Source organism: Rousettus aegyptiacus, unplaced genomic scaffold (assembly GCF_014176215.1).
Source record: "Rousettus aegyptiacus isolate mRouAeg1 unplaced genomic scaffold, mRouAeg1.p scaffold_m13_p_3, whole genome shotgun sequence".
NCBI lineage: Eukaryota > Metazoa > Chordata > Mammalia > Chiroptera > Pteropodidae > Rousettus > Rousettus aegyptiacus.
In genome coordinates, this window is record NW_023416306.1 from 40,202,202 (window position 1) to 40,228,576 (window position 26,375).

Sequence of the window (26,375 nt, forward strand, 5' to 3'; positions counted from 1 at the left end):
AAGAGTGAAAAACCATTCATTTTCACTGACCGGAGACACAACAATTGCTATGAAAATATATTGACGTGTAGCTTATTTTGAAGTAAGTCATAGAGCAATTATGAAATCCAAAAGGATCATTAAGGATCTATGTATCATCCACATTTTTATTTCCCTTAATTTAATTGATTAGCACAGCTTGATTGGGTGCAAATAGAACAAAACATGCAACATGTATTGAAGCTGGTAGATTTTATTTATTAAAGAAATAAATTGAGCTTCTGAGAATATGGAATTGGGTATATAAATGAACAGGGTCTATTTCTTTTTATCTGTTCTCCTAAATACTTTTTTAAAAAAGTTTAAATTCTATACTACATTAGTAAACATTAAGAAGAAAAAGAATGTGTTTTAATTATTCTAGAAATATCTTGGAGCTCTTTTTAGCACCAGATTAGGCATAATTCTTATATAGAGCAGAGTAAGTCTGCAGCATTCTTATATGGAAGACAACAATAACTGTAAGTGCTGTTTTAAATTTTCCATCTTCCTGTGTAAGATAAGGAATTGGGCAATAAGAATAACATATGATTTATAGAACATTTTAATATTTTCAAGTAGTTGTAGATAGGGTGATTCTCACTGGCTTCTCACAGCAACTGCTTTTGTGCTATGAAGAAACCAAGCAAGACATAGAGAAATCAGACTAATTTTGCCCAGAGTCTAGTAATTGAGAAGGAGAAAGTTGTTTGCCAGGACTTCTGGATTCTAATCTGATTTTCTCTCTACCATAACCTGCCTGCAAACCCTCCACTCAAGATCAATTTCTTTGTGATTAGCTGCATTCCTATACCCTTGAATTGCATCTGGGGAAACCCAGAGAACAGGTGTGTGAGTTAAGAGAGAGGAGTAGCTGTGACTGTCCTTACATAATATATAGTCATACAAAGTCATCTCAGGCATCGACAGTAAACCAAGAAGACAGTACAGGTCTGTGGGACATCTGGGGGTACCATTCCCCATGCCACCGCCTGGTGGCCCCAGAGCAGCCTTACCTTGTCCACACTCTAACTTCTGGCAGGTGTGGTTGGTCGGCACTATGAAGTAGCCACCCATGCATCGTGTGCAGATGTGTGCACTGTGGCAAAGGTCGCAGTTGTCTGGGCAGGGCAGGCAGGTGTGCCCTTCAGCAGGGTAGTGCCCCACTGGGCAGCTCTCCCGACACTCGCCCTGGTACAGGAAGCGCTCCTGGCCATGCTTATCTGAACAAATAGAGGAACAACAAAAAGATGGAAAATGCACACAATTAACCACAAAGCTAATATAACCTAAGATGTTTTATTAAAAAAAAAAAAAACATGACCGAGGGCTCAGGCTCCTTGGGGACTATTCAATGAAAAGTGTAGTATCTGTATCCTTGTAGTTGAAAAATTTTCCTTGGGCTTTTTTCGGTATCTGTGGAAACTTGAAGACTTGGGGATATAGAAATCTTATGAGAATAAACAAACACAGATAGACATGACAGTTTTATGACAGTCCAATTTTTAAGAATGATTTGAATTCTGTTATCAAAATCACACACTTGTGTTAACTAAGGTCCGAACTTTTTCACAGCTGCCATAATGGCAGCCTATTGAAGCATGAGACCAAACACACCTCTTTGACTCCTTTATGTGCATTCCTGAAAGTTCCTGAGCCTCTGTCAAAACTGGACTCTACAAGGAAAGAATCAGCAGCATCCCTAGCATGAGACTATGGGAATTTGCACCTGAATGAAATAGATAATTCTAATCAGTTACAAACAATTGCAGTTAATGAAAATTAATTATAATCAGTTGAAAATATATATATTAAAGAACAAGTTTAATATGGATGCATGTAGAAGTTTTCTGCCCCCTTTTTCCTGCAGTTCTTGTTTGTGCTGAGTGTGTTTAGGATAGCTATCTTTGAATCAGGTCTCAATATATTGCTGTGTAGCTTATTTTCAAGGAAGTCATAGAGCAATTATGAAATCCAAAACCATTATTCAGGATCTGTATGTCACCCACATTTTTATCTCCTTCATTAATTTAATCAATTAGATCAGCTTGATTGGGTACAAATAGAACAAAGTTGGACTATATGCCATTCAATTTGTATTGAAGTCAAGCTGGTAGATTTTATTTATTATGCCATATGTTCTAACCTCTGAAGAATAGCTGATCGCTGCTACCCTAAATAACTGGGGTCTAGTATTCACTTATCATGCCATCTACCACATGAAGATCCAGAACCATTGACCTTCAAGATGCAAGGCTGCTGAATTCGTGACTAAAGATAGCATTGACCCTGTGCTGCAAGTTCAGAAACTGAAAGTGAATATAATATTAGATTGAACCACATTAAAGTGCCAACATTCAACTATTTTTTTTCACCCATAAACTTATAAGTCTCAAATGGTTAAACACCATGTTCCTTATTTAATTAAAATCCTCATTCAAATACCATTTAAAAACCACAGCCTTGGATTATGGGCTCTGAAGCTACCACGTTTCTAAAGCTGATTTTATGCCAGAAGTCTGCTGGTTCCTGTAGGAACAAAGAAAAGAAAAAGAGCTTCCGTAGAGGTGGTGGAAGAAAGTGCCTGCTGTCTCCACATTTGACTTAGAAGAACATTATATCCTAAAGGAAGGAGCGTTTGAGAGGATGTAATGTGCATTTGGTAATTCTACAGCTATCAGTCAGTGTTGTGGAGCACAAAACCCTGATCTGCTAGAACCTGGAATCTGAAGAGACCACAAAAGGGTCAACCTTCTAAGTTATGTTCTTCTCTCAGATAGAGGTAGGAAGATCTGAGGGAGAAGCCTACTCTCTCTATCCAGCAGTTATAATTCTCCATACCTTCACATGACATCAATTCAGGATCCAGAGGCTTGCGGACAGCCTGGCATAGAGTGAATTCTAAATACATATTTGCTGAATGACTGAGTAAGTGAGTGAATAACTGAGTGAGTGAGTAAGTTAGTTAGTGAATTAATATTTCGCAATATTCCTATTTTTCCAACATATCCAACTGAATCTTAAAAATTAAGGATGATGGGTTTGGATATCAGAGAAAATATTCTTCAATTCCATTTTTATTGAAATGGATTTATTATTAGACAGATTTAGATATTATAATTTGGATTTAAAGGACAGAACTTTGAAGAATCTTACTATTTAAATAAAATACACGGACCCTGCAAAAGGAGGTCACTTAGATGCATTGGCCCTAGCCAGCTTTCCCCATTGGTTTGGTCCAAGATTATGCCAAGATTTGGTCATTTTTCTAATAGCTTGAGTCACATGGCAGCTCACTTAGTTTGAGCTGATAATTTGGATGCTCCATTGATTTAAATACCATGCATAAATTCTGGGCTATTTGCCCAAAATCTCAGGATTTAAATATAATGATATGTAGGAGAAGCTGGTTCTAACAGTAGAAGGGGAGATATTTTTGTCAGTTGCCAAACTTTCATGTGATAATCTGAGACAAGAGTTAGAGTGCAAGGAACTCTAAAAGAGGTTCAGATTGGTTTTCATTTATACTGAAGATTAATTAACTGTATCCATGTATCTCTTGGCAGCTGATATTTTAGAGGAGAAGGGGGACCAATGTGAAGACATTGGAAGTCTACAGGAGGGAAGGAAGGTCAAGGGTTGAAGGCATGGGGGCAAAGGATTGGTGGAAAGGATGAAAGAAATAAAGGCTGAGGGACTCTGAAAATAAACTTTATGAAGTTTACTTCAATATTTCACTTATTGTAGCTGTTGTATGATTAGTTGAATTTAGCTTTGGGTCCAGTTTAGAGGAGAATAAGTCTGGAAGAAAAGTAAGAGTGAATTTTCACCAACATAGCTGAAGATCTGCATGTCCAAAAGAATTCAGACCTAAATCTTAACAAAATTACAATTAAGGGGCAAAATTTCTACAGATTGATGGAAGGGACTTATATGTGTGGCTGGGACTCCTTAGTCAGAGGTTTTCAGCCTTTATGAAAGCCTAATGATACAGAACTGCATCAATTCAATCGTCCATGTTCTTTAGCACAGAACTATGGACATCATGCTCTTAATAGGAGAGAACCCTGCTAATCCAAGCTCATTCAGCAATACCCTCTCTAGGAGGCTTCCTTGGCTCACTACAGCTGAAGATGGGTTTTCTTTTCTCACTCGTGGTAGGATTCCTACCATATTTTGTTTTTAATGTTTTCTTGTTTTATAACACATGAGGATAAACTCCTGTTTGACTGCAAACTCCTTGAAGGCAAGTATGCTATCATTGATTGCTTTTTCCATGGCAACTTGGACATGGGAGGGGCACAATAAATTTTGATTAATATAATGGATTAAACATATAGTTTCAAACAGAAAATACATTAAAAACATTGAAGGATTTTATGTATGGATTAGGCCAAGTAGCTGTAGGATACCTAGAACATTTTAGACATTTGTTTAGCATTCAGGCTACGCCTTAATTTTGCACTATGTATATAGAATTAGTGGGTTTTAAATCTGAAAGAGAATTTAGATGCCATCTTATCTATGCTTCCTTCTTTTATAAACAAGGAGAGACTTAAAGAAGTGAAGTGACTGATTGAGCGTCTTCTAGTTCATTAGTAACAAAACAGGAACTAGAACCCAGGTTTTCTGGCTGCTGGTACTGATATTCTTTCTACTGAATCATTCATTTTGTTATATTGTATGCCTTCCATATGCCAGACACTGTACTCAAAATACAGCAAAAAGCAGGCAAAACCATTCATTACTCTTATAGGGCAGAGTCTTACAGACAAGATAGATATCAAGTATGAGGAGGCCTATAAAGTGTGAAGCACAAGGCTTGAAGGATGCTCATTGGAAGGTCGTCTAACCTAGACAAGGAGGGTGGAACAGCCCTCACTGAGGAAATGACATTGGAACTGAGACCTAAAGGATGAATAGAAAGAGGTCGTGCAGATAAGGAGTTCAGAACATTTCAAGTGAAGTTTTTGAACAACTTGAGAAACTCAAATGCACATAGGAATAAGAAGGTACAGACAATGATAGTAGTAGTAGCAATAATAATAAGAATTAACATTTATTGAATGTCTTGTATTTGCCTAGCCCTAAGTGCTTTATTATTTTATTTCATTTAGTCTTATTTTATTTTCAAAATCCTAAAAAGAGGCGACCATTGTCACAATCTCATAAATGAGGAAGGAAACAGAATGAGCAGGCTAGAGATAAAATTTGACATAAATATATTCTGTTTATGTGAGAAACACAAAGAAACAATTTTAATTTATATGAAGAAATGTGTTATTTCCCACTTTTCTACAAATGCATTATACTCTTATTCTTTTTCTTGGTTTTATTACAAGTAAGGATAAATATAAATAATTCTCTTTCACCAGAAATGCCATGTTAAGTATCATGAGAGTGGTAACTGACAGCCTCAGGATCAGTGAGACAACTGGGAGTGGTGGGGACTATGGAGAAATGGCCTCTAGTCTATTACTTGGGAGATGTAAGCCCAGTGTTGCCAGATCTTCCAAGTATTTAAGAGAAACAGAAAACCCAGGTTTTTAATTGTCCCAGTTTTAAAATTGCATCCTAATTTTAAAAGTATTATGTAGTTCAAATAGAGTATGAATCTGTCCAACATGAAATGAGAGTTGGGGACAGGCATGTGAAGGGAGGCTGGAAAGGAGTCAATGGTCAGATCACAGAGGACCTTTAAGATTATATAATATAATTCAATGACATCAGAAATTTTGAGTTGTTAAAACTAGGACAGAGATGGTCATATTTGTGTTTTGAAATGGTTACTTTGTTCCGACAAGGCTTTGACAACTTCTAAATGGCATAGCTCAGGGCTGAGGAGACCCTGACACAACTTCTATTACAATATTTCTCTCAAAGACTGAATGTGTCTGCCTTAATTTCCTAGCTTTTCACTTTTACCTCAACAAATCTTAGCTTTACTGTCTATCTCCTGTCTGACATCTTGTTTGCATGCCCTTTCTTTCTCCTTCTCTGGAAAGACACCTCTTAGCTTTTCTCTTATCTCCTCAGGGGCAGAGTCTGTGTCTACAGTAATGTAAACTTGTGTCCTGACAATAAGCAGAGACTTCAAGGTTGTAAAAACTTTCTAATGAACAGCTGTCTAATCTCAACCCCTGTTCCCAGAGATGAAGCTTCTGAGTCAAACCAAATAATGTCCTATGGTAGAACAGGTTTGAGGCAATGAGAACAAGTGAGCCATCAGACTTCCTCACCTACTCCACAGGAGGTGCAGTTGGAAAGCTCATTCCCTTGGCATTCTTGGCAGGTGAAGTGACATAAATGGCATTGGTTCATAAATTCAAATTTGCCGGAGGGACAGTTCAAAACGCAACGGCCGTCATCAAAAATCCTAGAGGAAAAACAGACTTTTAGAGTTTGTAAGGATGACTTTCAGAAATAGCCTTAAGTATTAGAACATGTGGTGTTCATGTTTCGCTGCGCAAACTTGATTTTGTTGTTCCAGAAACAAGGGGGATGCCTGGGACTGATCATTCTAGACCATGTGGAATATTAGTCACGTACCCATCCGTGGCCCAAGGCTTGGACCCAACAGCAGACATGCCAGAAACTGACTGGGGATGCAATCCTGATTCTGGTTCCAGATAAGCTAACCAGTACCCACAGGGATTAAACCCATATTGGAGGCCCCAGCCAAACCCAGCCCATAGTTGGATGATGGTCTTTGAACTTTCAGAACACTAAATGGAACTTTGAATCCAGAGGCCTTGGAGAAAATATTCTTCTTTTAGTTATCAGCATGCACACTTTGCAAGGGAAATGTCAACTCCAAGGGCTCTCGAAGGGTAAAAGAAAGCTCTATCCTGTAGCTTAGGTGAGATTTATAAACTTGGCCTGTGCATATGGCAAGTAATCAATGAACTCTGAATCTGAGTGTCATTTTTGCAAGTGTTTCCTGATGTATAGGGTACAGTCTCTATTTTCTGACTGTGTTTGCAGTCATCTACAAGGGCACCACAGATAAGTTAGCATGTGGGCTTCTAAACCTTTGGTTTTATAAATGTACGATAGATATCATAATATCATAGTTGCTATTTTTGTAGTTTTGCTTCTTTTTTTCCCCTTTGCAAAATAATCCCAAAAGCAAATGTAATGAAGTAAATCATATCCAAGAATTTTGCTCAGAAAAAAAAAATCAATGTTTCCCAAGTGGAAGAGTTAGATAGATAATGTGAATAGATGATGTGAGCTGAGGGGCTCAACCCCCAGAGTTTCTAACCTGTGGGTCCTGAGGGGAGGAAACTAAGAATTTGTATTTTTGACAAGTTCATGGGTGACACTCATGCTGCTGGTCTAGAGAACACACTTTGAAAACTGCTACTCTACCTTCTTCTCACTGATAGTCTAGATTACTATGGAATTTGTTAAATGATTCCTAAATAATTCAGGTGGTGCCAAATTGGTGTTTCATAGAGCTTATTTAGAGTAATAGTTGTATCAGTTGGAAGGTTAATTGAGCCCCTGAGGGCATAGTGCTGGCACTCAGGCTTGGGAGAGTTAAGGGTCTGCCAGCAAAGATAGGATATTTTTTTTCTCTCTACCACTTCTCTGCATTCAGATTGGATGTCACATGGAAAGCCGGGTGTAGGCCTCATGCAGCTTGTTCCTGGGGTGGCACTGGCTTTTCCAAATCCCCCTGTTTCCATAGCTAGAGACACTCCTAAACTGGGGATAGGATAGGCATTTCAATACCAGGCTTATAGGAAATAGGCGTAGAGCAAGGCATCCTGGATAATGTGTTACTTGCAGTCTTCCATCTTGTTTTTACTCCCTGAAAGTCTGTGTCATTTGTATCTGTTTGGAAACAGGATGAGATTAAAGCCAACAACACAAGACACCTCATTCTCATTTCCCCAGGTTCTGGTCACCACACCCAGCGCCACTGGAGGCAACAGTCTCTTGGCCTACTACACAATGTGTTGTCCAGCCCTAAACAGACACTCACACACATCTGGTTGTCCATGTCAAAACAGATCCCCTGCACCATGGTGTATAATGAGAGGACTGTGTTCCCAGCCCAGACTTTTAGTTGATGGCACTAATGCCAACTGGGAATATCTTGGCCCCACCCTGCCTCTGCTTTATGGACTAGAAGATGTCTCAAGGAATAATTTGGATATGGCTAGTTAAAGAGACAAAAACAAAACAAAAGCCTCCCTTTGAGAAAAATTGTGCAAGAGCTTTCTCAAGTTTTTAAATTAGGAAGCTACTCGATGCTCTGCAGAAAAGGAGAATGGGGTATGTTTATTTGTGAGGATTCATTTTCTTGCTAAATTCAATTGAAAATGGGACAGAAAGTATATCATAATTTTGTCCTTTAAAGAAAGAGGTGACAGATTGGTTTAGGAGGAAGTTGTTTCTTTTGAGAGTGGCGATCTAATACTCTCAATGATGGGAACCATTTAAAATCATCCAGAAACTAGGGTGGGGTGTGGGGGTGCAACAGATGGTGTAAAATTCCATGTTTATATGGGGAAGGGGCTGATTTGTTTGCTCAAGAGCTTGATTTCTAAAAAGTACCAAGCACCCAATTATGATTTAAATCACCTCTCTCTACCTCGACCCAAAGGAAAGCACAGGTGATATACCCAGTCTTTGTAAGAACATGATTCTTTCTAAAGTTCAAAAGATCTAGAAAACAGGCAGCTTAAATGCAGGCACTGAATTACATCATCTCCTACACCCCTCCCCTCCCCAAGAAATCTTGCTAAAGGACATGAAAAAAAGTACCATTTCAAGTGGAACAGATTTCTACCAACACTAGCAAATCTTCCCTGATGGAGGAGAATAGAGACCTTGCTCTGGGCTTCATGGGACTGCTGAAAATTTTCTTTAAAGCCAACACAAGCCGACTCTGGGACCACAGGGCATTCAATTTGTGGATTTCTGAGACACTCAGGCAAGCTAATCTCTTTAGGGAAGTGCTTTTCTCCTCAAGTCACACATGCCCTTTGCTTTTTTTTTTTTTTTTTTTTTTTTTATAAGCAGTGAACCATTCCAGGTCCAACAGGGCTCATGGAAAGGAAGAAGGAGGAAAACCAAGTGCTAAAGACGAGTGGTGTGTGTGTGTGTGTGTGTGTGTGTGTGTGTGTGTGTGTGAGAGAGAGAGAGACAGAGAGAGAGAGACAGAGAGAGAGAGAGACAGAGAGAGACACAGAGAGAGACACAGAGAGAGAGACAGAGAGAGACAGAGAGAAAGAGACAGAGAGAGAGAGAGAGACAGAGAGAGAGAGAGACAGAGAGACAGAGAGAGACAGAGACAGAGAGAGAGAGAGACAGAGAGAGACAGAGATGCGGACTGGAATGGAAGAGCAGTCAAGTCAGGGTTAGTTGGTCCTCTGTGCTGATTGTTGATTTGGCCTAACTAAAACGATCACAAAGTTACTTAATGAAATTTCTTGGTACTTTAATGTTTTAGCAAAAAGTCTTTTTTCCCTTGAATTCAATGGAACAGATCAAATAAAACATTTGAGGGTGGGTCTGAACTAATTAAAATGCTTTTAATTAGTTCACTGACTGTAACTTTTCCAGGACTGGATTGGGAGATTAGCTTGGGGACTGAGGACCTTAACATTACAGAGTTATCTATGCATGTTCTATAGAATAGGCAAACTTCCTTTAAGTTTTCAATTGCCTTTAAGGAGCCAAACCTAAAGGTTGTTGGAAATGTAAAGAGAAAACTAGAAGCTGAAGGGAGGGCTTTTTAAATTTGTATTTCCTACAAAACAACTTCGGGGTTAAATTATTTTTTAAAATTTACTATGGAAAAATTTAAACATATAAAATAAACATACATGCAAGACATAACAGTATCTCTCCTCTTATATTCATCACTCAGCTTCAACAATTGTTAACACACAGTCAATCGTATTTCATCTCTATCCCCACTGACTTACTTCCCTTCCATATTGTTTTGAAGCAAATCTCCTTTAGAGTTGAACTTTATTCTGCTGAGACTGGAAATAGCCGAAAGTTTAAGAATAGGAATAAACTTGGAGACCAACTGTCCTGGGTATTTTGTTTGTCTTCCCTTACCCCTGGCCCAGATCCATTTTCCCGCATTCTCTTTGGTGCTGTCTTGGAAATGTGCCCACTGGGGACTGTATCTCCAAGCTCAATTCCCTTACCTGTGAGTGATGTTTCCCATTGGGCACCAGTTAGTTTCAAATGGGAAACAACAGCAGGAGATCTGAGGGTGGGAGGAGAGATTGGGATATTTATTCCTCCTGGAGTCACTACTCTGCTTCTTCCTCCCATGGTTTTGAAGTGGCTGTGTCCCCTATAGCTCCGGTTTCTTTAAGACATCTCCTCTTCCATGGTTGCAGCTTTGGCTTCAGGCCTAGTGTGTTAAAGCTGCTCCACTATTGCTTGTCCCTGAGTGTTTCACCATCCCTTAACTTTGACCTCTTGAGATACCTATAAGAATTTATGGGCCTTGCACCTAACTTAGAGCTGGATATAAACCAGGGGCCAAAGACTGCCTCGAATGGACCAGATTCCACTCACAGAAATCCTTTGGGAAATACAGTGCTGCCCTTTCAAGAACAAATAAGTCAACATCACTATCTTTCAAAATAGTTTCTTTCGCCTCATCTTCTCAACCCCCTTCCAGGAAAATGCTTGTAAGAAAAGAAGTCAGGTAGTTTATTGCCATGATACAATGCCCTTTCTTGGACATATTTGCAAGTAATTGACATCAAGGAGGAGAGATGGGGAAAGAAATGGAGTGCTCAGGATATGAGGAGAAAATTGTTCCTCTGGAACATGATTTCCTTAGGAGGACACCCTGGTTCAAGATCCATACAGATGTTTTTCTTTCTTCAAAAGCTAAAGCATGGGCTTTAGCTTGAACTTAAATAAGTTCAACTACTCAAATGGCTCAGGAGGTGTACACCTGATCTTTTACCAATTTTTAATTTTATGGTAGTAGAATTGTTTTCCTCACTTCTGGTAAGTCTGAGACAATCATGACTTTTGCAATGTACACTGGATGATGGTAGCTCCCTTATTAAACAAATGCTAAACTGTTCCCTTAGTTCAAAGAAGTGTAGTTTGGTTACTGATATGATGAAAAGTTAGAGGAGAAATTGGATCCATTTTTAGAATGCTGTCTGTATCTAACAGTGTGCCCTGAAGTTGCTTTAAAGCAAGTTTAATATTTAGAGGCATAAATATCTTAAAGAGACACTTGGAAAGTGTTATCACAGTTATCATTGAAAATTCTTAAGACTGTTCTTTTGTGTGTCTATCCCTCTCTCCTTTCCTCACTCCCTTCTTACCTTCCTCCCTCCCTTCCTTCTTTCTCTTTTGAGGGAGCTATTTGGAGAGCCAGGGTCATGATATTGATCACCTACTTTATTAAGTTCAATGAAACACACATTTATTGAATTGTTTGTATATGCCGATCACTGTGGGAGGATAAAGAGACAAATATACCACAGTTCCTGCACATGATATTACAGGCTTGAGGAAGACTTAGATGAAATGACTGTTGTATAAGGTGGAAGGAACATCCATCCTAGAGATTCACCTGCCATAGGAGCAGCCTCGTCATACTGGTCTGGGGAGAGACTCTGCTTCCTATGCATTTAGCAGAGTAGTGATGAGGCCATTCGAACATTCAATCAGTTAACAAATATTAAGTGCTAGAATCAGAGGAGTGTTGACTAAAATACAGTAGGCTCCCAACTCTCTTCATTAGATATTCCAAGCATATTAGCAGAGATGCTCATCTTATTCAGATACTTTCTATTTCCTCGTTCATTCAGCTATCACACATTTATTGAGTTCTTACTATTTTCGTAGCACTATGATAGGTAATAGAGACACAAAGATGAGTATTTCAAGGGGTGTACAGTCTAATGATGAGATAGCTTTGTAAATGAATGTCTTACAATGTCACAGTTGCTCTTGGGAAGTTTATATAGAGCACAGGGGGACATAAAGGGGAGAGGTTATGGGAAGAGGTAGAAAAAGCCTTCGTAGAACAGTTTACCCTTGAACTGATTCTAGAAACACGAGCAGATATTTGCTTAGCATATACAGATGACTGAGTTATGGGTGTACATAAAGGGATGAAATTCCAGGCATCAAAGGCATCATCATCTTTGTCGATGAGAAAGCCCCACTGGTATTCAGGATACTGATTCTTGCAGTGGGTACTGGGCATCATGGGGAGAAGGTGCTACAGAGGTGGGCTGTGGTCAGACTACAGAGGGTTATGGTGTCACAAGAAGGAGATTTTTTCTTTCTCATTCAAGCCCAAGGGGTACCTTTCACTATCCTGCAACCCGTGAGCTCTCAACCATAGGAGATACTGAGAGACTACTCACCTTGTGACAGGGCATCGAGTGCAGTTTTCCTGAGTCGGCCCCCAACACTTGGCACATGAGGCTTCACAGATCTGGCAGTGGCCATGCTCATCAATGTATTCTCCTGGGGAACAAAATCTAGTTGTTTATCTCATTTCTACATGTCAGTGCTGCGTGGGCTGTTAGTCTGAGAGCAAGCAGCCAGATCTCTGTGGCTGCTTAAAAGCAATGGAGACAACACAGAGAGAAGAGACCTCAAATGGCTTTAATTGCCAGTCCTAAATCCTGACCTTATAATAACAACTGATTTTCTCCCAAGGGCCCTGAAAGTTGGAACCTCAAAAAGTTATGAGGCAATGACATGATTTTGGATCTAGTCAACATGTGTTACAGATTTTATAAGCAGAGAGAAGCCAAGGGGGCCTTCCTACAGGACCCCTTTATTGCGCTCCTGACTTAACTGTTAAAGGCTGCAGGCTTATGGCCTACAGAGATCTCAGTTGTAGCCTTGGCTCAAGTCAGGCAACAAGCCAGACCCACCCAGGTCTTGTCCCGTCACTCTAGGATGGATAGTGGTTACTAATCAAGAATGGTAGTTGAAGCTTGGCTGACATTTGACAGATGTCAGCCGCATCTCACCCTGAAAGAGTAACAATGAAGGGATAGCCAGAGAATTCTTCATTTAATTGGAAAGCTTATCTTTCCCAAGAAAAGAAAACACATGTAAGGCCTTTCCACAGAAGCAAGTCTAGCCTCACAAACTTCTTGTGAACATTTAAAATTACGCCCGTGACAAAGGTGGTGGAGGGAGACTAACCTCACTGAAGGTGATTCCAGTGATGGGTCCTACTCATTGAATTCCACCCTCTACGCATACTACACTCATTGTCTCTTCTCATTGAAGAAATTGACAAGTTCCTGCAATCTGATCCAAAGAGCCACTTTATGTGGTGTAGACACTGCTCATGCTCACGAATTATAGATTCAGATTTCAGCAGAGGCACAACTTTCACTTGCCTTCCACTGCAACTTTCAGAGCCCTGTAAGCATATCTGAACATTGTCAATCTGATATATAGCCAGATTGGTGAGGTAGCAGGATTCAGCCATGGTTTAATCAAGTTGCGTTTCTGAAACTCTACAGTTCATTGCCCGGTTTACTGTAGTTGCATGAGAAAAAAGCCATGGAAACACAGACTTGACTGGTAAGGAATGGAGGGAAGTCCACTTCTCTGCCTTTTCCCATAACTTTACTGAATGAGTACACTGGGTAAGGTAAATCTTACATATAAAAATCTACTTGCTATCACTAAACCACAAAAATGAAAATGAAGAGGCAGCTAGAGCTTGTCCTTACATAGTACAAAAAGCCTTTCATGTAGAGTTATTCTATTCATTTTGTTAACTAAAGGGGAAAATTACACATTCAGAGCAATGCAAGTATCTAGCAGTGGCACACCCTGCAAAGCCCAGACTCTGCTTTTCTTTGTCTTCCAGTTGTTGCCAAGGTACATTGTGGACCAGGAATCTGAAATATAACTTTTAGAATGGGACCGTGGTTCTTAGCTCAGGAGTAACTCCCAGAAGCCTTAGGTCTAAAAGAGTGAGTAACCACTAGGGGCAAAACATGCAGATGGTTGAGTTGTTCATTGTACAAGGTGTCTGCCCAAGCAGTCAAGTGGAGGTGGAAATCCAGCCTATGTTCATCTCACCAAGCCATGCACTGTGGTCTTGCCTGCCTCTGCCTCTGTAGGAGGTACCTTTTTACTAATTCACACAAAGGTGTTAGAATGGACTAATTGCATTCTTGATAATCAGCAGTCTCAAAGCAGAAAAAAAAACTAGGACTTCTGTCTAGTAGGAGTGGTGATTTCAATTTGGGACTGTCTCATACAATAAAGGCCTCATATTTATGCAGCCTTCTTTCTATTCAGACTCCTCTATTCCACCTCTTAATTATTAGCCTTGTGTAATCTCTTCCACTTTTGTCATAGGAGGCACAACCAATTGAGCAGTGTGACTATCAGTCCAGGCACCAGCATAACAAAGAGCAGAGGATCTAGGGTAGACATGGTAGAAAGACATAAATCTTGCCTACATTGCTAATGCTAATAATTTGTGTTAGATGTTAGTACTGGGGTGTATAGAAACTGACACAGGGGTTCATTCCTCTTAATTCCTGATATCCACCCATCTTAACCTCCATGGTATATTAGATCCAATGCGAGAGTGGAATTTTAAAGTAAATACACACTGCTCTGCTAAATTGAATGTTACTGAGCTAGTTTGGAGTTATACGATTCTATACCCAAAGTCTCCTTTGCAATTACAGATGATCCATGGCAAGGTTAATCAGGGGTTTTTCAGATATTACTGTAGAAATTTTCAATTCTCCTTTGTCTTTTGTTTGCCTCTTCATTGGCTTCTGTAAGCCAGCAGGTGGCAATGATACCTGAGCCTTGTACTTCCTTGATCTGCTCAACTGTAATGGCCTCTATTGGCACTCAGAAAGATATGATCACTTTAGATATAATCATCACTCTGAATTGCCTCATCTCAGATTTCAAATACTGCCTCCAAACACAATGATGTTCTTATGCTCCACTATGACTGGTTCACCCCACTTGATCATCTTTTCATTCATCTTTCTAGTTCCCTCTTGCATTTCTCACTGGAACTGGGTCAAACCTTCCCAAGAGCTAAGTTCTACCCTTTCTTTCTCAGAAGATTACCTTACTACCTAACTTGCTGATACAATACTGAGTTTCCTCAGTACCTTTTCTCAGTGTCAAAATTTCTTTCTATCTTCTTGACTATTCACTTGTCTCTTGTCTCTGAGAAAGGTACATTTTTCCTCCTGGCCATTGTCAACTCTCCATCTAATGCTCTTAATCTTTCCTCAGGATATTTCTCCATTAGTCTCCCTGTCTCCAGTCTTTTCTTCACATTTTCTATCACTCTCTGATCTAAAAAGTTCTCCCCAATCTAAAACACTTTTATCCCTGATAAGTGACCCTTAAAACATATTTTTCTCCCTTCTCCCATTTGGTAACAAAATGGAGAAAACCTCATAACCTTGAAGCTTATGTAAGAAAGTCAGCATAGGACAGCTTAACTGCACCTCTCTCAAGTCTGCATGCCTTTTAGCTTTAGAGCAAACTCTGGCTTTAGAACAGATGAGAATAGAAGGACCTGCCTTAATTTTCATATTTATGAAGATGTCCAATAACTTACATAAACAACTGCCCCAGCCCTTGCAGTCACAAGTTTTCTGCTGCACATTTGAAACCAAATAAGCCAGATTCCAAGGACACAGTAAAGTGGTTTTTTGGTTGTTGGAGCAGCAAATTCTTCTCATCTGTCTTTATTGCACAATGAAGCTGAATGTTTATGACAAGACTGATACACAATATTCTTCTAAAAAATCACTTTTAGCACAGACATCAGGGGCCAATATTTTGTTCTCCACCTCATCCTACAAGCTCTTCCTTCTGGTGTCTTCATCTATTATTATTATGTCCGAATTGTCTTTCTCCTGTGATCAAATTTTTTTCATTCCCCTTTTAGTTGCTTTCTCATCTTATTCTATAGTAGTTCAAAGGATGTTGAAGAAGTGGTGTCTCATGAGAAAAATGATATCTCAAAAGTTGAAGACAGCTTAAAAATTAATACTTGTAAATTTAAAAAATTTTCAGTAAGTGGCATGCCTTGCTTATTCCACTTCTTGATAACATTGTGGCATGTGTTTGTGTCAACAGGTCTAAGTTACAAATAAACTTTATGAAACCATCCAGAATTCGTGAACATATATCATCCACAGCTACTAAACATGGTTGAGATTAACATAATAATGTTTTTTAGGCTTATATAACCAGAAGAGCTTCATTTCTCCTGCATTTCTTTTGTATCTTATAATATTTCTTTATTGATAAGAGCTAAATTTATTGTAGAGTTTAAGCAAAGAAATATATAAACTAAATAAATTAGTAAACATATAAGTAGATAGATTATGATGTTCGTGTCTAAAACATTTTTTTTTTTTTCTTTTAGCAAGGGTGGTTAGTAAGAGAAGATGGGAGGGACATTTGGTGAAAAATCAGCCATTTGATTTTTGATTTGCTTATTTCGGTGAGTAACCTTAGGGTACTAAATTACCTGTAGACCTCTATTTATGTGCCTTATCACCCAGATACCAGGCATTACAGAGTGTCACTTTCCTGAATGACTCCAACCATAAATGCTAAACACATAATATTGTCTCTCTGCAAGGATGCCAATACTTAGTTTCTAATTTAAGATACGACCTTGTAAAGAGAGTTTTTGTGAAAAGAAATCCATACATTTATTACTTTTTACCAGCTACAATAAATACTCAGTTTACTTTCCATTAGTTATATACTAATGAAATAATTCAGTTTTTAAAGCATCATTAAACGTGAAGTTTTATAACAAGATTCAAAATATGAGGCCTTTCACTGAGACTGCAACATCTTCGCTTGAAAGTCTATATAATTTATTCAGGCTTAAAAAGGAAAGGCATCCTGACACATGCTACAACATGGATAAACCTTAAAGACATTTTAAGTGAAATAAACAAGTCACAAAAGGACAAATATTGCATGATTCCATTTATACGAAGTACCTAGAGTAGTTGATTCAGTGGGGCAGAAGTGGAATGGTGGTTGCCAGGGGCTAGGGGAGGGAGAAATGGGGAGACATAATTTAATGGGTACAAAGTCTCCACTGGGGAAGATGAAAAAGCTCTGGAAACGGATGGTGGCAGTGACACTATAAGGTAAATGTAATTAATGCCATAGAACTGTATGGTTAAAATGATCAATTTTATGTATATTTTACCACCACCACCACCACCAAAAAAAAAAAAGTCTACATGTTGAGTTTGTTCCTTTGCAGGCCAAACTTAATTTTAACCAAAAAACTCAAGATTGTCTGCCCTTTGGGAATGGATCCAAACAGCACCAACCATCTCGGGGGAGTCAGTTTGTTGAATTGAGACCTAAGAAATCTGTGAGAATAGAACTGAATGAATACATGGATAAAGCTTGTGATAATGGAGACATCTGGCAGATGGAACACTGTGCTTTTTATCAGGATCTACAAAGGCTGAGTGAACATCAGGCAGCTAGAAGGAGAGTTCTACTTTCACAGACTGGAGGTGTCTGGGGACCACTGCTCCTCTGTCTTATCCTCTCAACTTCCTTTTTTCCTCCCAACAGGATTTCTGATTGACAGGACTTATCCTTCCTGGTCTCATTGCTTTTTCATTCTTAGTCACTAGGGTTCATCCCTGTGGTTTGTATAGATGCCCTAAAGCACTACTCTGGCATTCCTATTGGTTGGCACTCCTGCAAAGAGGGTGGACCAAAATTGTGAGTCTAACACATTTGCAAATGTTTAGCTTCCTTCAGTCTGTACCTTGTCTCAAGAGCAAGGAATTAAGAGTTGATCCTTTTTGTTTCTACTGTTGTTTTGGGCCCCAACCACAGTCAGGCTGCTAAAAACATGTATCTAAAGTGAAGTCCTGGCCAACATCCCTAAATGTAGTGGTGATGTAGCAATCACATGGGCTCCAATTCACTGACATCTACCATGTTACAAATGCTGTTCTATGTAATGTTTATACAGACCCTTTTATAAATGATAAACTGAGGCTCAGAGAGATAAAAAATCTTGCATAAATTTATTGAATTAAGCAAGTGACAGAGTTGGGCTGTGACCCAGGTGTGTCTGAGCCTGAACCTAAGCCCATGCTCTTTCTCTAATTTTTCCCTGGTACAAATTCATTTCTCCTTTTGCTATTCCAAGTGTCTTTGCTATTTATAAGACAGACACGAGCACATGCTTTGTCTAAACCATTTGATGAAGTAAGGGTATCAAAAAGAATTCACTGTGAAAATAAACTTTGAGCAGGCATATTGCACAAAGCATATTTACTCTAATGATTGACTATACCCTCCAAATTTATTTTCTCTGAAAATAGGCTGCCATTTATTAAAAGGTGATTTTACTTATCAAATTGAGATTTTATAAGCTGTTTGCTCTGTCCACTAGCTTAGAATCTCCTAAAAGGAACCCAAAAATGTTTTTTTGAATGAACAAAACAATTGGTTGGAGCTGTGCACAAGGATTTTGTGTTTAACTGCTGTCCAAAAACAAAATAAACTGGCTCTTAAGAAATAACATAACCGTAATTATAGTAACCTCTTTCTGGTCCCCCAATTTATGTGAAAATCTAGTATAGATAGATTGGTTCCTGTATATCTTGTCCTCAATTAAGAGAATTTTGCATTGTCTCTATGTTAGTGAAAAGTCGCTCTAAGTCCTAGCTTAGGGATGCAAAAATTAAAAAGGCACCAACTGGTTGCAAGATGAGACACAAAGGGAGACAAAAGGCCTGGATATGATTGTTATCTGCAATTAAACAAAACAACTTACAAAGCCTATCATTGAATCTGTGAATGAAGAAAATCATGAACACTTTCCCATAAGCAAGATATCGTAGGTAGAAATGCATTTATTCTCTATCTGAGATTTGTACACTATCTTGACAGTCTCTTTATTATAGTGGGCTGTCGTTGCTATTCCTAGAAGTGAGCCTAGAATTTTTACAGGTTCTCTAGTGCACTCAATTCCTTTACTCCTTAGGACTAAGATTTTATTCCCCAATGTTCCCACCATTTGTTGCTTCAGAAGGACCACTCTCATGGGGGAAATTGTACAGTGTCTGATGCATTCACAGTGAGGGGATATGTGGGGCTCAGTACATGGTGACAGAATTAAGTGGCCATAATTTGAGAGAATAACTCCTCTACCTTTTGGAAAACATCACCGATAACCTGAGACAGTGAATGACTTGAACGGATAGGTTGCTGACTAGAGTTCCCATGAAAACCCACGAGTGAGCACAGCACTATCAAGTCCTAACAGCTGTATCATTTCCCTTCACTTTGGAGGTGATGAGGATGGCAGGTGAAACTAGCAGAATTGTGGCCTGCTGAGCCTTCCTGACACTTTTGAACTAAACAAGGGTCCTTGAATGTGGATGGATTAAAACCCAAAATCTTTTGCATGGAGCTTAAAATGATCGAAATATTCCCTGTGATGATGTAAGTCTGGAAACACAGGCACAAGGATGAGACTTGTTATTATCCACTTTCATTTCTATGTTGACAAAAGAGCCTCCCTAACTTCTTTTATAACTTTCTCTTAAATCCTTCAAGGCACCACCGCCATCACTTCCCCTACTCCAGTGTATGATGGGAGGGAACTCCTCAAGCTACCTTCCTTCTCTTCCTCTGTATCAACACACCCAAAGTGCTGCCTTTACCATTCCTCTCCCATACTCTCTCAGCCTTTCCTCAAGTCCTGCCTGCAAGTGCTAAAACATTGCAGCCTAATCACTAATTAAGAGAAAAGGGGTGCTCCTGGAAAGAGAAGAAAGTTGCATTCTAAGACCTGGGGCTCCCCCTGCACCATAGCTAGTAAAAGAAAATTTATTGGGTCATCATTAATACTGCCCATCCGTGGGCAGTGAATACTGCCTTCTAAGAGATCTGTTAGCTTTTCTATTGACAGGTCTGAGTGGTATAGGGCACCCAGAATACCTCAGTTCTTTAGTGACTTGGGAAGTGTTTGATTAGTCAGGCTGTCATTAGTTTTTCTGGGGATGACCAAATTGTGCTTTTTAAAAATCTTAAATGTGGAAGTAAAGAAGAGAACCAGAGTTTGTGTGCCTACTAAGTGCCAGCATAGTAGGAAGCATTATGATGGGTAAATGTACAAATTTTGGAATCATTACCACCTGGGTTTGATTTTGGCTTCTTTCTCCAACTGTCTGGCATTAATTAAATTACATATTTTCCCTATGTTCTTCTTCTGTGTATTGTGAATAATACTCTCATTCTCATAGAATGTGGCTGGGATCAAATAAAAAAATAGACCTATAGCATCGAGCATAGTGGATAGCAGAAAATTAGTTATAATTATTAGGTACTTTGAGTATCTCATCTCACTAAACCTCCAATAATAATGTGGGGTAGGGGTTGTCAGCTCAATTGGGCCAAATAAGAAACTTAAGCATCAAAATGTTAACTCCCTGAAACCTTGATCCGACTGGATTCCAAGTTATGCTTTTTCTTACCCCTGAGGGGACTTGAAGAATATATTGGCTGCATATGTTGGTGGCAAAGAGGCACCTGAAATTAATGACCCTGGAGATGGAGAACAATGACTTCTGAAAGCAATTCAGCTGTGAGATGTGACCCACACGTTAATCTTTATAATTGGCAGTCCCTGGAAGACTGCCTTCCTGCACGAGAGCGAGAGCGAAGGCTGCTTTTCCAGCACTTCACTGTGAAAAATTTCAGAGCCACGGCAGTGCCCTTCTCAGGGTGCTGAGGTAAACGTTTGTAAGAAATAAGCGAACCTCTGTGAGAAGGGACAAAGTTTCTACCCAGCAGAAGTACACCAAGTAGCTTCAGAACATGGAACTCTTGGCCCCACTGTGGAGTGGTTACTATGCTTGGACGACCGCTTTTCCTTCAGGTGAGTAGCCGAGAGAGAGACTTTTCTTCCTTACTTGGCAGGTATTAGGGACAAATTGCAGTTTCGTCTTTCAGTGAGGGTGAAGCACATAAACAGATGAAAATGAAAGTGGAGGCAGTGTCATGTGTTGTGAATGTGTATAGAAGGGGCTGGGGGCTTAGTGGTGTGAGGCAAGAGGCCTCAGAGTCCCTGGATGTAAGAGGGAGGGAGAGTCTCAAGTGTTTCCCAACCTTCGCTTACATGGTTTGCAACCTGTCAGAGCTATAGATTCTGTCCAGAGCATGGACTCCAGGACTGGTACCTCATCTGGCACCACCATGGAGAGAATGCTACCTTCCCTCCTTAAAGATTTCTCTCATTTTCACTGTGTTCCTAGATGACCATGAGCTGTCCTCTCCCCAGTCAGGAAGGAGAGAGGCATTGTACAGGTGAAGTGCATGTATCGTAGATGTGGATCCCAGGGCTGCCTTGCGCTAGCTCTGTGAACTTGCACAAGTTATAAAGCCTCTCTGAGCCTCAGTCATGTGTAAAATGGAAATAATCATAGCTATGTCATAAAGTTGTCAGAAGGATTAAATTAGTTACATGACATGTGCTTTGAAAGATACTAGCACACAGTAGTAAGTGCTTAATAAAGGTGAGCTGTTGGAACTTCACTGAGCACAAGCAGGTCCCTCAGATAAGCAGCATGAGAGAGTAAAAGACCTTTAGAGACACTTAAACCTCAACTCACTTCTTATTGTTTGGGCGGCTTTGAAAATATTTTTAAACTTTTCTTTAGCTTTATAAAATAAGTTGCACCAAACATTGTAGTTCTCTGTTCTTTTCCTGCCTATTATTAAGTAACATTCTTTCTTATATTGAGGTTGATTTAGAAATGCATGGTAAATATACATAAAATATCTAGAAAAGATTTCCTTTCTTCACAATTGTTCAGGGACCGCTTAGAAGAATGGACTCCACCATTTCTAGGGAACAAGCAACCAAGGCCCATTTTAAGGGACCTGGGCCCTCAAAACCCAGCTCATGGCTTAGGTCTGCGGTCACAAGGCAGCAAGTCGGGGCTCAGCATTCGGGACTGCTGCTCTCTGGAAACTCAGTCCCATGATCCCCACAGGCAGAGCTGGTGAGTCAGGCTCTCCTCCTTTCCCCAAACTCCCTCCGGCGGCTGTCTGACCTGCTTTGACTCCTTTTTGCTTTCAAGGCTGCTCTTGATATTCATCTTAACCACATTTTACATGGTGTAATGTGTCTGGGGCCCCAAACCCTCCCGGAGAGGGCCAGATCCTCTTTCTGCTATTCATAGTTGGCTAAAATAGGCAAAAGGTCTGACTGTGGAAAAGCTGCCTGTGGGCTCGGGGAATTTGAACAGTCTTTTGCTTATACAATAATCCAGTGTAATTACGTTGTAATTTTCTAAAGATGATTTATAAGAGACCAACATTTTCTATGGGATAAAAACAAGCACTTACTACAGTAGCAATAGTGATGGGCATGCAAAACTGCTAAAAGGAGGCAGGAGAAAGGCAATGTTGTGTTGTTTGGGTATTAGAAGTCCAGGCTTTGAGTCAAAGATAAGGAAACCTTTCCTGAAGAAGCTGAGCTTTCTTGAGGCTTTCACATTTAATTCTCAGAGCCAACTAATGGAGATGAGCACTGCTGTCATTTAAAGGTGAGGAAACAGGCCCAGGAAATTTAATCTTTCTTAGGAAACAGGCCCAGGAAATTTATCTTTCTTAGGTCACTAAATGGGTGATGATAATAACTGAGACTTTATTCAGTTATGACCGTATGCTAGGAATTGTCCTGAGCGCTTTACTAGTGTTAACTCAATCCTTACAGTAATAACCCCATGAGGAAAAGGGTGCTGGTTACCACTGTTCTCTGTCATCCTTATTTTTCTGTCGAGAAAGTTGAGGCAGTGAGATAGTAAATGACCTATTAAAGTCATGTAGCTGGTGGTAGAGCTGGGACGTAAGCCCAACATGTCAGACTCCAAACTCTAGTCATTTAACCCAGATTTTGCTGCACTCCTTTTACCAGAAGGTAATGGAGATGGGATTTATTCCAGGACCAGTTTAATTTTAAATGCTATGTGTCCACTACACTGGAAATTCAAGTGATTGGTGGGTTGAATGTGCCTGTGTGTATTTATGCAGGATAAGGTTGAAATATACAATCCTACATACCTCAGTCATATAACCTGTAACTATTGCTTGCCTACTATTTTCTGGGGGCTTTGTTGGAAGAAGGCTCAGTGTCTACCCTTCATGAGACACAATCAGCTCACATTATATACCAAGAACATAAGCCAATATAGAATCAAGTGTTTGCAATCTAATAGTTGCACAGGGCAGCTGATTGTACCCCTCCCTGAGGGCAGGGCTATTTTGGGGGTCCCATGACCGCACTACATGACTAGATCATTGTTCCTAGACTTGTTTTGTGTTTTGGGAAGAAATTCATTAAGGCCATTTGTTGTACTGAAATAAGATAGACTTAGGTTTGAAAAATAGGGACATGTCTACATAGACAAAGGGGAAAGTAGAGAATATTTCGGGAGAGGGGAACAATGAAAACAAAAGATCTGAGGCTGAAATAAGCATGATGTCTCTGTGACTCAGGCAAATAATTGGGTTGACTGAGTTTGGGGGAATTGAAAAATGAGCTGAGCTAGAGGATGTAGGTAAGTCATGGAACATGGCACAGTCTATCTAATGGTGTGATTGGCACAGGGAGCCATTGAAGATTTAGAAAGAAAGTCACCGATGGGATAAACTTTGGAAGATCACCCTGGTCAAGGGAAACTGGATGAATTGGAAAGGACAGTTCAGTAATTCAGCTAGGAGATGGCTTCAGTAAGCTAGGAGGGTGTGGAGCTACTGCAACAAAATGATGAAGATAGTGTGGTTTCCATAAAATAGAGCCATAGGACATCAGAGAAAGATGGATCTTAGAGCTCATCTACTCTAACAGCTTCCGTCTTTCCTCTCCCAGGGGTTAGGCATAATTATGGTTATCTAGTCCAGTGATTGCCCAGTGTTTGAATGAAAGCAGAAAGGAAGGGAGAACTCATTTCCTTCTGTTTCATTTTCAGAAAACTCTGATTATCAGAAATATCTTTGTGGGAAGCCAAAGTCGGCCTCCTAGTAAATTTCATACATCGGTCATTTCAAAAGAAGAAACAGCTGCTCTGAGAAAAGAGCGTGATAGTTACGGGCATAGTGAAAATAGTCAGAAGCTCTGAGTCTAAGGCTCAGACACAGGTGGCTTTGAGCAAGTCAGATAAACTGAGTCAGTTACTTCTGTGAAAATGGAGATATGTCCTGCCTAGTACTCTGTCCTCTGGAGGATCAAATAACAAGTCTTGTGAGAATGCTTTGTAAACTTCAAAATGCCTCATGAATAAAGATATGGTTAATGGTGCATGGGAGGGAATAAGTATAGTTTAGTGAGAAAGCGGGATCCAAATTCCACCTCTGCTACTTTCTGGCTGTGTGATTGGGGGCTACTTATGCAATCCTTATTTCCATACCTGCAAAATGGGATAAAAATAGCTCTACCTCAGAAAGTTGTTGTACCAACCAAATTTGATAAAGTACCTATGAGCTCTTACCTCAGAAAGTTGTTGTGCCAACCAAATTTGATAAAGTACCTATGAGCTCTTAGCACAGAGTCTACCCAATATATAATAAATGATGAATAAATACTATTACTGATAAATGATGACTGCCTGTGTACAGGAGACGAGTGGAGAAAAAGGAGTCAAAGCAATGGACTTAAACTTGAGCTAGTAAATAAATGAAGATAGTATTGATGGGGCCTGAGAATGTGAGGGAAGCTGTTTTTCGGGCCTGCTCAACATTGAGCAACTGTTCTCTCCGACACGTGTAACAAGAATTGATGGCATAAAATACAGTGTAGGCATTTACAGCCCATTCTGCCTAGAGTCATGCCATAAACAGTCAGGAGCTCAATGCATTGTTACCAGATAGAATATCACGTTTAGATGTCAAGATGGTGAAAGAAATGTCATCACCTATGAATTCCTGTGGAGGGTCCATGTGTTCTTGGCCAGGATGATTGGCAGAAAATATATCTGTATGCACTCAGATGTAGAACCTATGCAGGAGGAAGGTAAATTGTTTCAAAGGGTTCTTATCACAGTGGTTTCAGCTGCTTAAGTTGATTTTGCGACCATTTTAAAAGGTGCTTTGCAATTAGTTACCGAGTCTTAGGTAAAAGATGAACTAGCATCAGCAGGTTAAAGGCACATGCAGTGGAGGCAATGCTGTGGGAATTGCAGTGAGGAGTGTTCTTTTATCAACCAGGCTAAAATCCTGGTAAGGTAAAAGCGTTAGTTTGACATCTGTGTTCAGGGGAGAGTTTGCTTCAGAAAGTCTCTCTCTAAGAAAATTTCTGTAGTTGACTATTAGACAAGCTGTTCTCTACCTAGGAGATTACCTTTTTATGGATGAAGAAGCCAACAATGAGAGTTTACACAGCTTGTTCCAAATTACACTTTATCTTGTTTCTTCTCCATATCCAACTATGTTGAGGGGAAATACAATTATTTGGGGGAAGATGAAGAGAGAAAAAAGACAATACACAGAGATGATAGAAACCATGCCATCTCTAAGTTGGTAAAGGACTTGATACTAAAAGAGTATTGATAGTAACATTCAACTAACATCTCAAATGATAAACTTCTAGTTATTTATCCTGGAATTTTTTCTTCCCTGTCTTCAAATATCTTTATAAAGTGGTGATTCCTAAATAGCAGTTCCCAGTCTAGACCTGTCTCCTGAGTTCTATAATCCTATCTCCATTGGCCATTGTACTGTTCACCTGAATACTTTTCAGGTATCTCCAATTCAACAGGTTCAACAAACTAATCTTACCCGAGTACTGATATCCCTCTTGTGCTCCCTGTCTAGGTGAGTGCCACTATTTCAGGCAGGAGAGCCAGCATAGGGAACTTATCCTGCACCCCATCTCTCCCCACATCTGATCCCTCACAATTTCTGTCATTCTTTCCCCTGAACTTCTCTCAGTTTTGTCTCCTCATCTGCATATCCAGCACTATCATGTGACTTCTAGCCTGATCTTTCTCATGCCATGTGAAATGGGTCTCCAGGACTCATTATTTGCCCCCTCCCCATCCTGTCTATTCTGTAACCAGAATGGTTTTTCTCAAATACAAATTCTATACTACTACCTAAAATTTTCCATTGCCGCTCCCTCAATACAGAATAAAGTTCCAAAGAACAACTGTAAGATCTTCAAAATTTGGCCCTTGCCTCAATTTCTAGCCTTTTCCCCTGCTGCTTTCCTTATGAACTGTAGTAGACTTTTTTGAGGGCCCTGCACACATCCCTTGGCCATGTCAGTGTGCAGGAACCAACTTCCAGGGGAGAGTATCTGCTTTTATTAGTAT

The 26,375-nt window shown here is 39.8% G+C and overlaps 1 protein-coding gene across 4 annotated transcripts in view; it reads right to left on the minus strand.

Annotated features, from left to right (window-relative positions):
• PCSK5 (proprotein convertase subtilisin/kexin type 5) overlaps positions 1 to 26,375 on the minus strand; it is a 400,819-nt gene that overhangs the window by 76,848 nt on the left and 297,596 nt on the right. For all 4 annotated transcript variants that reach the window (XM_036218095.1, XM_016127089.2, XM_016127088.2 and 1 more), the window contains 3 exons: positions 12,396 to 12,498; positions 6,258 to 6,394; positions 1,035 to 1,241 (listed from right to left, as the gene is read on the minus strand). In XM_036218095.1, coding sequence (XP_036073988.1) covers positions 1,035 to 1,241; positions 6,258 to 6,394; positions 12,396 to 12,498 — 447 coding nt within the window. The remainder of the gene's footprint in view (positions 1 to 1,034; positions 1,242 to 6,257; positions 6,395 to 12,395; positions 12,499 to 26,375) is intronic.